Source organism: Lytechinus variegatus, chromosome 13, assembly GCF_018143015.1.
Source record: "Lytechinus variegatus isolate NC3 chromosome 13, Lvar_3.0, whole genome shotgun sequence".
Classification (NCBI taxonomy): domain Eukaryota; kingdom Metazoa; phylum Echinodermata; class Echinoidea; order Temnopleuroida; family Toxopneustidae; genus Lytechinus; species Lytechinus variegatus.
In genome coordinates this window covers 10402319-10416000 of record NC_054752.1, presented here as the reverse complement: position 1 = coordinate 10416000, position 13682 = coordinate 10402319, and the positions used below count along the sequence as shown (strand labels likewise).

The 13682-nt window shown below is 37.8% G+C and overlaps 1 protein-coding gene across 1 annotated transcript in view; it reads left to right on the top strand.

Moving 5' to 3' along the window:
• LOC121426086 (deleted in lung and esophageal cancer protein 1-like) overlaps window positions 1–13682 on the top strand; it is a 33517-nt gene that overhangs the window by 1355 nt on the left and 18480 nt on the right. The window contains exons 2-11 of the mRNA XM_041622233.1: window positions 2602–2857; window positions 3772–3925; window positions 4685–4795; window positions 7124–7248; window positions 8288–8502; window positions 9311–9480; window positions 10029–10202; window positions 11195–11328; window positions 12297–12389; window positions 12924–13014. Of these exons, the coding sequence (XP_041478167.1) occupies window positions 2639–2857; window positions 3772–3925; window positions 4685–4795; window positions 7124–7248; window positions 8288–8502; window positions 9311–9480; window positions 10029–10202; window positions 11195–11328; window positions 12297–12389; window positions 12924–13014 (1486 nt within the window). The 5' untranslated portion in view covers window positions 2602–2638. The remainder of the gene's footprint in view (window positions 1–2601; window positions 2858–3771; window positions 3926–4684; window positions 4796–7123; window positions 7249–8287; window positions 8503–9310; window positions 9481–10028; window positions 10203–11194; window positions 11329–12296; window positions 12390–12923; window positions 13015–13682) is intronic.

The following is a 13682-nucleotide window of genomic DNA, read 5'->3' as shown; positions in this document are numbered from 1 at the left end:
CTTTATGTATTTTATTGTTTCAACAATTTGTTTATAGATGGATAATGTAGCTTTCATTTTGGAGACTGTGGGCATTCGATTACAATTTTTTTTAGGAAGGATGAGCAGCAGAGTCTGAGGGTGTAAAGATGTAGCATTGCATGTAATTCAAGTATCAAGAAGGAAACATAAAAATTAAGCTTTAATATATGCATTTCTTAGATATGTATGATTACAACAAAGGCCATGTTCGAGCACTCCTTTTTTAATGAAATATAAGTTCATATTCTAGCGTGAAATCACTGCACATAAATAAAGCTCTGAACAGCAACAAAAACAGGCATCAAAGCTCCAACACTCAAAACAAGAGAACAAAAGTGACACAAAAACTTATACAAATCCCATCCCCATTTCAACTTATGAACACAACCCCCCCCCTGCACCCTTCTTGAAAAAAAAATAATAATTATAATAAAATAGAAAAAACTGAATAACATAGAAAAAAAAATAGACAATAGAGCCATGTGGAAGTGAAATATTTCCTCTGAGAGTGAAAAATTAAACAACAAATTTTTTGCATTTTAATCATGGGCGGAAATTGGCCCCAAAGGTAGGGGGACGCTGGCATCGGCGGCGAAAGCCAACAATTTTAGGGGGACCACCAAATTATTTTGATAATCAAAAAAATACACCAAAGGTTATCAACCAAAAATTATAGGGGGACGCAGAAAACTAAATTTGACAAGCAAAAAAAAAAGAAAAGAAAAAAAAAAGTTATAAAAAAAAAAATTGAGGTGGGGGGGGATCGTCCCCCACCTCAAATTAAGGGCGGGGGGTACACTTCCCCCAGCTTTCACCGCCTATGGATGCTGGCAACTCTGACAAGTTAAAAAAAAAAGTTTATCCCCAAACTGTTGTAAGGTCATTTTAACCCCAAAAAGTTTGACCAAGAAAGAAAAAAAGAAAGAAAAAAAATGTATTATTGTTACATGTCCCCCTATTATTTTGGGTAGGGGGACATGTCCCCCTGGGATTTCCACCCATGAATTTAATTTTAGAAAAGTCAACATTGATATTCCACTGTCAAAAGCAAATCCAGTTTCCAAATGAAACGATAATCAACCACCTAGACTCTTGACTTGAGTCACATAACCTTGGGATGATAAAATCTTTCTGTGACAAATGTATGTATTAAAATCAATATCAGAATAATTATCTACGGTATAATGACAGAGATTTCCCAAAAAAGGCACAACATAATCATCAAGTAAGCAATTTACGATCTAGTTCAATCCAGCATGAACGACTCACTATCGACCGCTCCCATCACCCTGCCAACCGCAGGCGCATCGGGCAGCTCGACTGCCGAGAGACCGGCTGTGACAAGGGTAGCTGGCATCTCTTATATCTGGACTGCGCAACGTCAGAATCGCGTAAGTTTGGATTTTTTGATAATTCAAATATATTTCCAGTCAAATTGTATACCTAATCAGATTCTTGTTTTACTTACCATAAAAAAATTTCGAACATTTACGCGTCCAAAAATTTGATGAACTTTCAAGCTCCGATATCCACACTTTACAGGCGAGTATCCACATTGAAACTTATATGTACAGAAAGAGCACATCTTCAGCTGTCTGTTAAAAGGCACGAGATTGCACCTACTATGTGCGCATGCGCATTAAACCCCATTTTCAATGAGCCGCCCAGACAGAGGCGATGCCACTCGCAGCAAAACCCGCGCGAAAACCGTGCCACCAAAACCAGCGCTCGCGATGCCCCGTATTCGCACATAGCTATATTATATTCTATCTCTGGTTTTCATCGGTTCTGGCTGCTGCAGTGCTGGCACTAGTGACAGGTCATTTCAAGAAATGTTTAAAAACTCCGAACAGGCAGATTTGAGGAATTCAGCCTCATTATTCAGCTGCCTAATGAGTAATGTTGGTAGTCAGTAGCACATGAGCAGATGAGCTATATCACCAGCTACACTACAGTAATTAAAATTCATCATCGGATAAAGTTCTCCTGCAAAAATTGTTGATTCTGCACAACAACAACAAAAATTGTTGGTTCTGAACTTCTGAAGACTGACCTTTTTCTCTCCTTTCGTCATCATAATCCTTGAAAGTACACTCCACCGGTTGGTGTATCGTTATACTTGTGGATCTATTTTCATGTTCACGTCAGTGTCACAAAAGATTTAGAATAGTATTTCCACCAGTCTGTTCTATATATCATTGTATATCTGGCTATTTTTTATTACAATGTTCAATTTCATACTATTAGATCTAGATCAACATCACATTAAATCTATATATTTAAAAATCTAACAAATCTTGACTTCTCTCCATGTTATGCAAAAACCTATTGATTTACTGATAGTTTATCACATTGTATACAAGTCTGATTAGAAATTATCTCTAAATGACATCCACTAGACACAAGATTTGACACCATCAACTTATCGTTGTACCTCCATACAAAACCTGTCTCCTTTTTTTTGTAGAAAATAGAAAAATTAGTAATTTGTATTTGTTTCCCAAGATCTTTGTGTGACAAATCAGTTGCTCCAGATTCCTTAACTCTTCTAGTGATAATATCAATTGTTATTATATCCAGATTCACCCTACAAGTTCAAAGAATCAAACTAGCCATTATGTCGACGAAGGTGGGAAAACTACCCTACGATGAGCCTCCTATGTACCTGCAGCGACCGTCTTCAGGGCGATCTCAAGACGTGACCCACGTCTTGGCGAGGACCTTCCGGGATATCTTCACGAGGGACCTGGTGGAACAGGAGACGGTGAAGAATCTCAACAAGTCGCGCAGCGGAGACGATTCCTACCATGAGAAATATGTGGAGGAACTGAGGAAGGTGAGGAGCAAAACTACTTGTTTGGGGGTCATCATTAGATGACATGGAAAAAGTGTTTGTAATGCACCTCAAGTATTCTAATTGAATTAAAGTATCAGTGGAGAGGTTCATTTTAGTGTATACTGTACTGGAAAAGAAAGGGCTAGAAATTAATGGGCCAGTGAAAGTAGTGAAAAAGAAGAAAAGAAAAGAAGATTGGAATAGATGAGATAAACACTGTGCAGTACCGCCTAAGTGTAGACAAATTGAACCCTTGTGAATAACTGGATTTCTTTACATTCAAACACAGATTCCATATTGTAAGATATTGCAGTTGACTTAATGCATTTGTTTCAATCTTTGTAATCAAATATAAAGGCATTTATGTAATTGTATATAAAACAATTTCCTTTCGCTCTTGTTATTAATTATCTTATATTCCCGAGGCTGTTTTCCACAACCTACTGGATAAATCTTTTGATTAGCTTTAACATTGCAGTGAAGAGGGATATTCCAGGGCTCTTTTCTGCATTTTTTTTTTGGGGGGGAGGGGGTGAAATTGCCCCATCCCCCATGCAATTCCTGTCCTGCAGCTTTCATTTTTAAGTAAAGTCTTTGCGACAACTTTACATAAAGATTTTAAAGGTGAAGTGTCTTTGAAATATGTCTTTAAAACGATAATGCAGAAAGTAATTCAAACTGCATTTCCCAGCAAAGATTGAAGCATACGTGTTTATCGTATGCCTAATAATTGAGTCTTGAATTCTCACTGGAATGCTCCCGAGTGAGTCAAGAAAGTGCATGCATTGTATGTGGGCATGCCAGTATCCGATGATCGAGGTAATGATATATTTGTAAACCGCTTTGAGACGTTGTTTTGATGTATTAAGTGCTTTATAATAATATTATTATTTGATTAATTTTTGTCCATTCAGGTCCAAGCAGAGCGTGAGAGGCGGATGGCCGAGGCAGCCATGTTGGAACGTCACATCATGCAAGCCCGGGCCAAGGCTATGGCAGAGGATGAGAAGATTCTGAACCAAGCGGCAGAGGGTTGCGATATCTATCATGACCTTGGCCTTCCGCCAGGTAAAAATAACTTCTTAGATGTCATTTCGAACTTTGGTAACAATCTTAACATAACTTTGAATTTAGAAAATTGACCACTAGAGTGCGTATATTGTGTGCCACTTCTGGTAGAAAAAAATTGAATTGCAAAGAAACAAGCTAAATTAGCATGTCATGTTTATTCAGCTGCGCAGAAATACCTACATGCAATAAAAATACATTGTAAATTCATACATGGAAGAATGATGAAGAAATTGATATATATTAATTGATGCCACAATATTTTTTCGCACAAATCACGCAATTTTACTCACAGTAGATACTGAAGAGTCTATCACAAAAAAAATATACCAATCAAAGTGAAGACACCAATGACATTACCTGTATAAATAGATGAGATGAAACAGAGTTTTACTTTCATATTAAGTTAGTACCTTGAGGATTTGGGTTTTGTAGAAAAATACCTAACAATAGTTACAGCAACATTGAAGTATTCATGTTTCTCCAAAATATATGAATTCAAATTATGAGTTAATAGTTTTTGACAGGTTTTTAGTAGAACTAGAATAGAAGTTATCTTGATTTGTTTTTCACAAAAAAAAAATCAGAGGTGCGATCAATATTTAAAGTTTTGTTACAAATAACTGATTTCATGAGATATTGTATCTTGACATCAATAGGCTCAGCTTTCCTTTGTATTATATCAGCCGTATAGCTGAAAGGATATTTTGTTTTTAGAATGATAGTATTAAAGGTAACCAATTTCTGTTTCCTCTGCAGTTAAATCCAACCTGAATGGATGTTTGGACAGTGATTTGTTACGGAGCCATGGTCTCATTGTACCAGAAGATTTCAGCACCGCCGAGCCTCCCCTCACCCACGCCCCTCAGGGTAAGTTTACTCCCCATCCCCTCAGCCCTCCCCCCACGGAGCCATGGTCTCATTGTACCAGAAGATTTCATGACCGCCGAGCCTCCCCTCACCCAGGCCCTTCAGGGCAAGTCTACCCCCCCCCCCGCCACGGAGCCATGGTCTCATTGTACTAGAAGATTTCAGTACCGCCGAGCCTCCCCTCACCCAGGCCCCTCAGGGTAAGTCTACTCCCATCCCCTCAGTCTCTCTCCCCCCCCCACGGAGTCATGGTCTCATTGTACTGTAAGAGTTCAGTACCGCCGAGCCTCCCCTCACCCAGGCCCCACAGGGTAAGTCTACCCCTCCTTCCCTCAGCTCCCACCCCCCCATATTGATACTGCAGGTGCGCATATAGCCACATGTTCTACACCTAAAGTACACCATCTTCACTCCCTTTGGAGCATCCTGGGGTCCGTTGCAGAAAGAGTTGCGTTCAAACACATGTCAAAAATTGATGGCAAGTCCAAAATGTGCGCTGTTGATTAGTTGAAAATCAAGTTGCGCATGATTTTTGTCTCACCTGCGAAGCAAAGTGAGACTATAGGCGCCGCTTTTCCGACGGCGACGGCGGCGGTGGCGGTAGCGGCGTCAACATCAAATCTTAAACTTAGGTTAAGTTTTTGAAATGACATCATAACTTAGAAAGTATATGGACCTAGTTAATAAAACTTGGCCATAAGGTTAATCAAGTATTACTTAACATCCTATTAGAGTTTCATGTCACATGACCAAGGTCAAAGGTCATTTAGGGTCAATGAACTTAGACCATGTTGGAGGAATCAACATCGAAATCTTAACCTGAGGTTAAGTTTTTGAAATGTCATCATAACTTAGAAAATATATGGACCTAGTTCATGAAACTTGGACATAAGGTTAATCAAGTATCAATGAACATCCTGCATGAGTTTCACGTCACATGACCAAGGTCAAAGGTCATTTAGGGTCAATGAACTTTGGACGAATTGGGGATATCTGTTGAATTCCCATCATAACTTTGAAAGTTTATGGATCTGATTCATGAAACTTGGACATAATAGTAATCAAGCATCACTGAACATTTTGTGCAAGTTTCAGGTCTCATGATTAAGGTCAAAGGTCATTTAGGGTCAATGAACTTTGGCCGAATCGGGGTATCTGTTGAATTACCATCATAACTTTGAAAGTTTATTGGTCTAGTTCGTTAAACTTGGACATTAGAGTAACCAAGTATCACTGAACATCCTGTTCCAGTTTCAGGTCACATGATCAAGGTCAAAGGTCATGTAAGGTCAATGAACTTTGGCCATGTTGGGTTTTTTGTTGAATAACCATCATATCTCTGTAAGTTTATTGGTCTAGTTCATAAAAAGAGGACATAAGAGTAACCATGTATCACTGAACATCTTGTGCGAGTTAGAGTAGTATGCAAAGTCAGCACTGCTGCTATATTGAACCGCGTGATGCAGGTGAGACGGCCAGAGGCATTCCACTTGTTAGAGTTGCGTTTGATTGCAACTCTGTCTGCATCGGGGCCCCTGGCCAGGCAACCATATTTTACTGGTGGACACATGCCAATCAGATCACATTGATGTTCACTCCCTAGCGGATACCCATTCAACATCTGGGTGGAGAGTGACAAACATGGATAAGTGCCTTGCCAAGGGACTTTAGCACCGGGTGGGAGTCAAACCCTCCACCCTCGGTTTAAGAGTCAAGCGACCGAACCCCTACACCACGACACCCCCACAGACAAAACAACTTTTCTAATCAAGGTCTATTTGATTTGCTCAGAAAAAGGTTACTTTTTCAGGACCTAAGTACTGGAACGGTCTCCCCTAGGATATCTAAGAATCCACCTCGTTCTTTATTTTCAAACGTAAACTTAAACATTTTCTTCTGAATGATTATGCAGTTCAGGCAGCAGCAGACATCTATACATAGCACTCCAAATCTATTTTCATCTTCTACTACCAGGTCTCCCTCAAAACTATTATTCTTCCTTCAGGGCGTGCTACAGAAGTGTATAAACCAACTGGTTCATTACTTATATCAACTACTTGCTTGTTTTGATTTTACATTTTCTTGATAATATCCTAGCCTTACCAATTTTTCTATTCTCCTCTGGGGGATATAACTCACAAGCTATGCTTTCAACCTAGGCCCCTCCGTTCTTCACCGGTTTCAGTTCTTATTGTGTCTAAACTCCTATTTGTCCCAAGAACCATTTATTTCATTTCGTGATATGTCATACCCATGTCAACCAATGTAAAATGTTTTGTATATATGTGAATTCTGGAAATAAACTGAACTATTTTGGGGTCATTTCAGCTGGTATAATGCCTCACTATGCCGAAGCCACACAGACATCAACCAAGCATACAGAGGGAGGAGAGAAGGGACACGCCCATGATGCGACGGATCATGGTCATCGTCCTCCCAAGAAAAGATCTGGGGTAAGCATCATGTCTGCACGTTTCTTCGTCAACCTTCAATATTACTCACACAAAGAGGCGCATCTTAGTAATAATGTGCTTAATAAATTGACCTGGGGCCCCGTCTTACAAAGAGCTGCGATCAATCCGATCAACCACAACTATGGACGTCGAGTCACATCAACATCTAGACTGCATGTTTGTTCAAATTATTTTCTAGATGTAATGTATAATATGCATACATTCATCATTCTCTTGAAAATTCAGTGTGATTTTCTTTAAAGGAGATTGTGCAAAATTCCTGTAGCAAAATTATGGTGTGGATGGATTTCCATACAGTTGAGATTGATCAGATCAATCATAATTCTTTGCAAGATTGGCCCAGATATTCGTAGCTAACTGACATAGAGCTGTCAAGTGGTATTCATTTTCAGTACTACTGAAAAATACTACTGGAAAATAAGAAGAATACTGATTTGTAAAGTTTGAGTTTCATGTGTTGTCATGTGGTGTTTCTTCGAAAATATTGATTTTCCTCACCAAAATTAATGATTTTCAGCTTTAAAAACACCGAAATGTTTTTGTTCAGGTTGGCAGCTCGGCTAGTACATGTAATTGTTAAAGCTATTATTGAAAATCATAATTGATGCCAAAGTAACAGTTAACTAGGTAACATTATGTAAAGAAGCATCAAATGTAAAGTTTTGCTAGCAGGGACAAAGGTGACAGTATAAGTATGTTATGATAGATATGTACGTAAAATTAATAAAAAAAGTAAATGCATTATAGTTAATTCTAGGAACCACAAGAAATGCTTTAAATGAGTTTTGGGCATATTGTATTGGAAAGTGACACAAAATAGGAATTTTCCCCTAGAAATAGGATTTTTGAAACTCGTAAGAATGATGATTGGGGGCATGTTTTTCAAAATATTTTTTTTTTAATCGGATTTTACGCTTGAAAATTTTATAAAACAAAAAAATTAATGTGATTGTTTCACAATTAAGGTTGGCAGCTTTGCATATTAATGCTTCCTTTTTCATCTTTTGAATCTCTGTAGAAGAATGATTCCAAGAACAAGTGGAGAGAGATGACGTCACCACAGACGAGGGAAAGGAATCGCAAAGACATGGCGATGGTATTCAACAAGTCCAACTTCCTGCGTAACCCCCGTCATCGACCTCCGTCGTCCCTAGGTGGGGGTCGGACGCTGGTCAATCCTAACACCGTCACTCACAAGCTGGGAGGGGCTAAGTCTACTGTGATTGATGTGGGGTAAGATAGTTCATCCATTCATTCATACATCTGTTTATCCATCTTTTCATTCATTCACCCATCCATTCATTAAGTCTTCATTTATTCATTCATTCATTTTTTCATTCATCCATCTATCCATCCATTCATCTGTCCATTCATCCATCCATTCATCCATCCATTCATTCATCCATCCATTCTTTTATCCATCCATTCATCCATCCATCCATTCATTCATCCATCCATTCATTCACTCATCAATTTATCAATTTAGTCATCCATTCATTCATCCATCCATTCATTCGTTCATCCATTTAGTCATCAATCCATCAATCCATACATTCATTTTTTTATTCATTCATTATTTCATTAATTCTTTGAATAATGTAATGATTTACATATTTAGGTAAATATACATGTAATGTAGATGATAAATGTAATTTATTAGGCGCCATATCCATCTCGTAAGAGATGCTCAAGGTGCACAAGCGAAGGGGGTAGCAAAACAAAATAACAAATAACAAAAAATCATCATGAACAAAAGGAGCTATAAAGCCATAGACATAAGTGATACTTCTGATATTATGATCAATAGTAAATCTAAATGTTTAAAGGCAGTTGTTTATGTACCCGTTGGCTAGCTCATAATACATAAAAGGAAAAATGGAAAGTTCAGTAGGTATCTCTTCCTAATTCTGACAATAGATGTATCCACAAGGAATCTATTTGTGCATTGTATTAAATAACTTGAATAGATTATTTTTAAAGACCTTGAAAAACACATTTTAATATAATTATTTTAAACATCAATTATCTTATTGTTTTATAGGAAAAAAGAGCCTTCAGTCGTTTTTGTACCCTCGCCATCTACCATTGTCTTCAGCAACTATAAAGTGGGTCAAGTCTATGAGATGACCCTTGACCTTAAGAACGTGTCCGCAGCAAGTCGTCCACTCCGAGTCCTCCCTCCAAAGACGGAGTACTTTGCTGTAGGTCTTGGTGAGTTAATAATTCAGTTTACTATTGATCGAATTCTGTCCAACAAAGTGTCTTTAGAAGCACCAACAACTTTGGGAAATCCCTACAAACTTACTCATTTAAAAAGGATTTCCATAGGGTTGACATATGTGCATTGTTCATGCTGTAGTTGGAACTCATATACATACAGGTTGCTTTATTCTTTGAATTTTCAGTTAAATTCTGTTATGATACTGGTTTGTGGTAGTGAATGTATTTTAGTACTATATTTTCTATCATAGAGGTATTGTGGCTCTGTGTACAAGTCTCCAGACTTTGAACCGCGAGGTCGGGGTTTGAGTCCCGCTGCCGCATTTGCGTTCTTTGATGAGACTTTTTCTACATTTGCCATTGTCCACGTGGGTAATGGTTACCCTGTAGGAATGAATTCCTTGCATGCTTGAGCACTCGATCGAAGTAGTCATGCTAAAACAGTGGTAGTAGTATGCAGCATATTATTATCATTATCATTGACTATTAGTGCAAATTCTAAATTTTGAATTACTTGGTGGTTATTTGTTTTGATGCAGGTAAATTCCCCGGTGAGGAGGGCATCGTTGCTCCAGGAATGAGCTGTCAATACAACATCCGCTTCATGCCGGATGCTTTGATGGACTTCGAAGACGAACTGACGGTCAATACCCAATCCAGTCAACCGATCACGGTCAAGCTCTTGGGTCGCAGGCCACCCCCACTTCTCACATGTGAGTATACATTGTATTGTAGAATTTATACAGCAGAGTATCAGTCAGTCAGTCCCAGGGCAGGAAAGGGCTTTAGCCTATGCCATCTCGGGTACCATGAACATAGAAGCGCTTCCAGACCTCTTAACTCTGCATGGCTGTCCTTAGTTCACTAATGCTATCAAGGCCTGAGTCTTTCTTCAAGACACTGATATAAGTGGCCCGACTTCTCTCTCTTCTCGCTGGGCCTTGTTTGGGCTCCCAGAGGATGAGAGGATTTTTAGTTCAGCATGTCGGGCAAAAGTATGATCTAGAGACTAATCAGAAATTGAATGCTTATAATTTGTCATCATGCATAGAATAAAATGCTTGATTTGCCACAGGAATTTTTGTAAAGAAAGAAGGCAGAATGCAGCCATAACACTCAAAAGATCAAGTAACTTTATTACATTGCTCTGTGTGAAGTCTATCTTATTTTATTGTTCATAGTTTTACAAGTTTTATTCCATTAGACCTCACTTGAACTATTTTTTTTTCATGCTGCATGATTTTGAATATGTTTTTTGTGTGTATATATGAAAAGAGATGAATTGAATTGAAACAGTTTGGAGAGCAGAATTACTCTTCTTCTTTTTTCAAACTATATGTTATAAAGTGCTTTTGGCACATTGCTATGTAAAAGGGGAGGGAGCTATACAAATGCCAAAATGTATGTATTAGTATGTACAGAATAATTTCACATCTCAAATTTTATTATCTTTGATAATTGTAAGAGAAACGCTTTCAACTGTTCTTTACAGTCCTATTAAAAAAAAATAAGCAAAACAAATTTTTTGGCGCAGTCATGAAATATTGTGGAGTAAATTGTGATGCAATACCAGGCAAATCTTTCCTCAATGTATGAATGTCCAAATGACTTTGTGAAATGAATGGATTTTTTTTTGTTAAATAGGGGAAAAAATTCAGATACTTAAAAATTCCTTTTTTTGTCGTCTTTGCCTTTGTATTTCCAGTATCACCTGTCGTGGATTGTGGTCATTGTCTTGTTGATGGTACGTCCAACACTGAGTTCTTGGTCAAGAACCTTGGAGGTAGTGGACGCTTCTGTGTTATGCCAAAGAAGTGCTGGCCGGCCACCAACTTTTCGGTAAGGTTCACGATCGGTAGCTACAATGGAGAATTCTGGCCAATACCACAAAATGAGCGCCATTTTGTATGTCTGACCTCCATTTTACTCCAATCTTACTTCACTATACAAACTGCTCAAGCCATAATAATTTGAGAGCAATACTACTTTTTATGTGAACAGGAAAACAGAGAAAACCCATGTCAGGAAGGTCTCACATATAGGCCTGAATTCACAAAGGTGGTTTTGAAAACACACGGTTGGGTCCAAGGTTTATGCAGATTTCCTGCATAAATTACGCTTAATTTAGTGCGAATCGGGCGCGTGTATGATTAATTCCAATCCTGATGCGCGCTTTTGTCACAGTGCGCCAAATTGACGCCTATTACCATGGTTAGATACGCTGTTTTAATAGCGTTGGCGCACTGTGACAAAAGCGTGCATCAGCATTGGACATTTTTCATACATGTGCCCGATACGTACTAAATTAAGCGTAATTTATACAGGAAATCTGCATAAACCATGGACTCAACCGTGGATTTTCAAAACCACCTTGGTGAATTCAGGCCATAGAGGTTCGAGTGTGATTTACATCCATCTTAACAATGTTAATTTAATCCTATATCTTATTTCCGTGCCAAGTACTATATAGATTTTATATATTTCAGATTCTTGTTTGTCTCAATTTGGCAAGAATGATGTGATGTCATTCTTCTTCATATATATGAATTTTAAAGAATATATCTATTTAACTTTGATTTAACTTGATTTTGGGGGTGGGTTTGTGGAAAATGAGATTTCTTATTCTCAGCTTGTTCTATAATTATTTCAAGTGGTAGGATGGAAGTAAGATATATTGCTTTAAATGCATTGCACCTATGCATGTATATTAGCTAGAAATAAAACGTGTTCAGCACAGCTAAACAAACTGTTTTTTTCTGGTATACCATTATCTTTGCAACTTTATTTGATTCTGTATCCTTTTGCAGTCCGTTGCTACGGGAGACCGAGTAAACCTTACACCGTTCCAACTTTATCCTGCCGTCTTCGAGATCATGGAAGGACATGCCATACCACTACAGGTTGGTGGGAAATATATTTGGTCTTTTTAATCTGCCTTATCAAAATATTTAAGTCAGTTTGCATACTGGGTGATTTCAAGTATGGTGTTGAAATTTGGTGTTTATGTTGTGGTGACACCAACACCATACCTAAAATGAGGCTGGTCTTGGGATCGGCCTCAGAAAATATGACATATTTCCGGCAGTTTCTGTTGAGTGCTGGTGTTGAATGTCGTCTGCTGAACCGAACATTACAGCTGGTGTTGATGATTTACTTGTTATTTCCTCCATTCACCAACACCGACCCAAAAGGATTAGGGAAAATGGTGATTTCAAGTTTGGTGTTGGTGTTGGTATTGGTGATCTGAAGCTCGGGATCAAGCAGCAGCTAGGATGAAACATCCCTGTAATATTACCTTTTACAGTTTTAGATGAGTGCAAATCATTGGCATTGGCATTGCCTTGTTTAAGAAATAGACTTAATTTTATTACTATATTTTCACGTACTCATTCTTTAATTTTTTCTTTCCTCTGTTCTCTGTTCATTTAATGTAGGTATCATTTAAGCCTACAGACTCTCAGGTGTATGAAGAAGAAATTACAATCGTCTGTGATAACTGCACCGTCAAACACTTTACTCTCAAAGGTAAAGTATATATGATTTAAACATTTTCTTTTTCTTACTTTGTTTTAGAGATATTTTTACGAAAAATTACAATAGTATATTAATCCTTATATTATCTTAGACTATAAAATTTAATAAGAATTGCATAATGAGAAATAGTGGTTTTTGCTTACACTTGTAGAATTAATTTACATGTGTAATATCCTACTTCTTGACTCCCAATACAACAGTTTTTGTCTCTCTTTCGCTACATGTCGTCAATGCATAGAGACTCTCTAGCACTTATCTGCACTATAAAAGCACCGTGATACTAATGTTTTTATTACATGCATGCCCCATACTATGGAACAGACTTGGAGACATCAAAAATTTATCTCTGTTGATTGTTTCAAAAATGTTCTTAAAACCGTTCTTTTTACTTCTTTTTTTTTTTCTTAATTTGTTTTTTTATAAGTCACATGTATTGTTATTTATAAGTATTAATAATAATATGTCAATTTATATAGTGCAGTTACTATGTGCATATACTCAACAGCACTTTAATACTTTGTATCATATTATTACCACGGCTATAGCTGAGCTGCCATATTAATAGGCGCTAAAGCGTTCAAGGAATAAATCCTACCTGGTACCCATTCACCTCACTTGGGTTGAGTGCAGCACAATGTGGATAAATTTTGTGCCGGAAG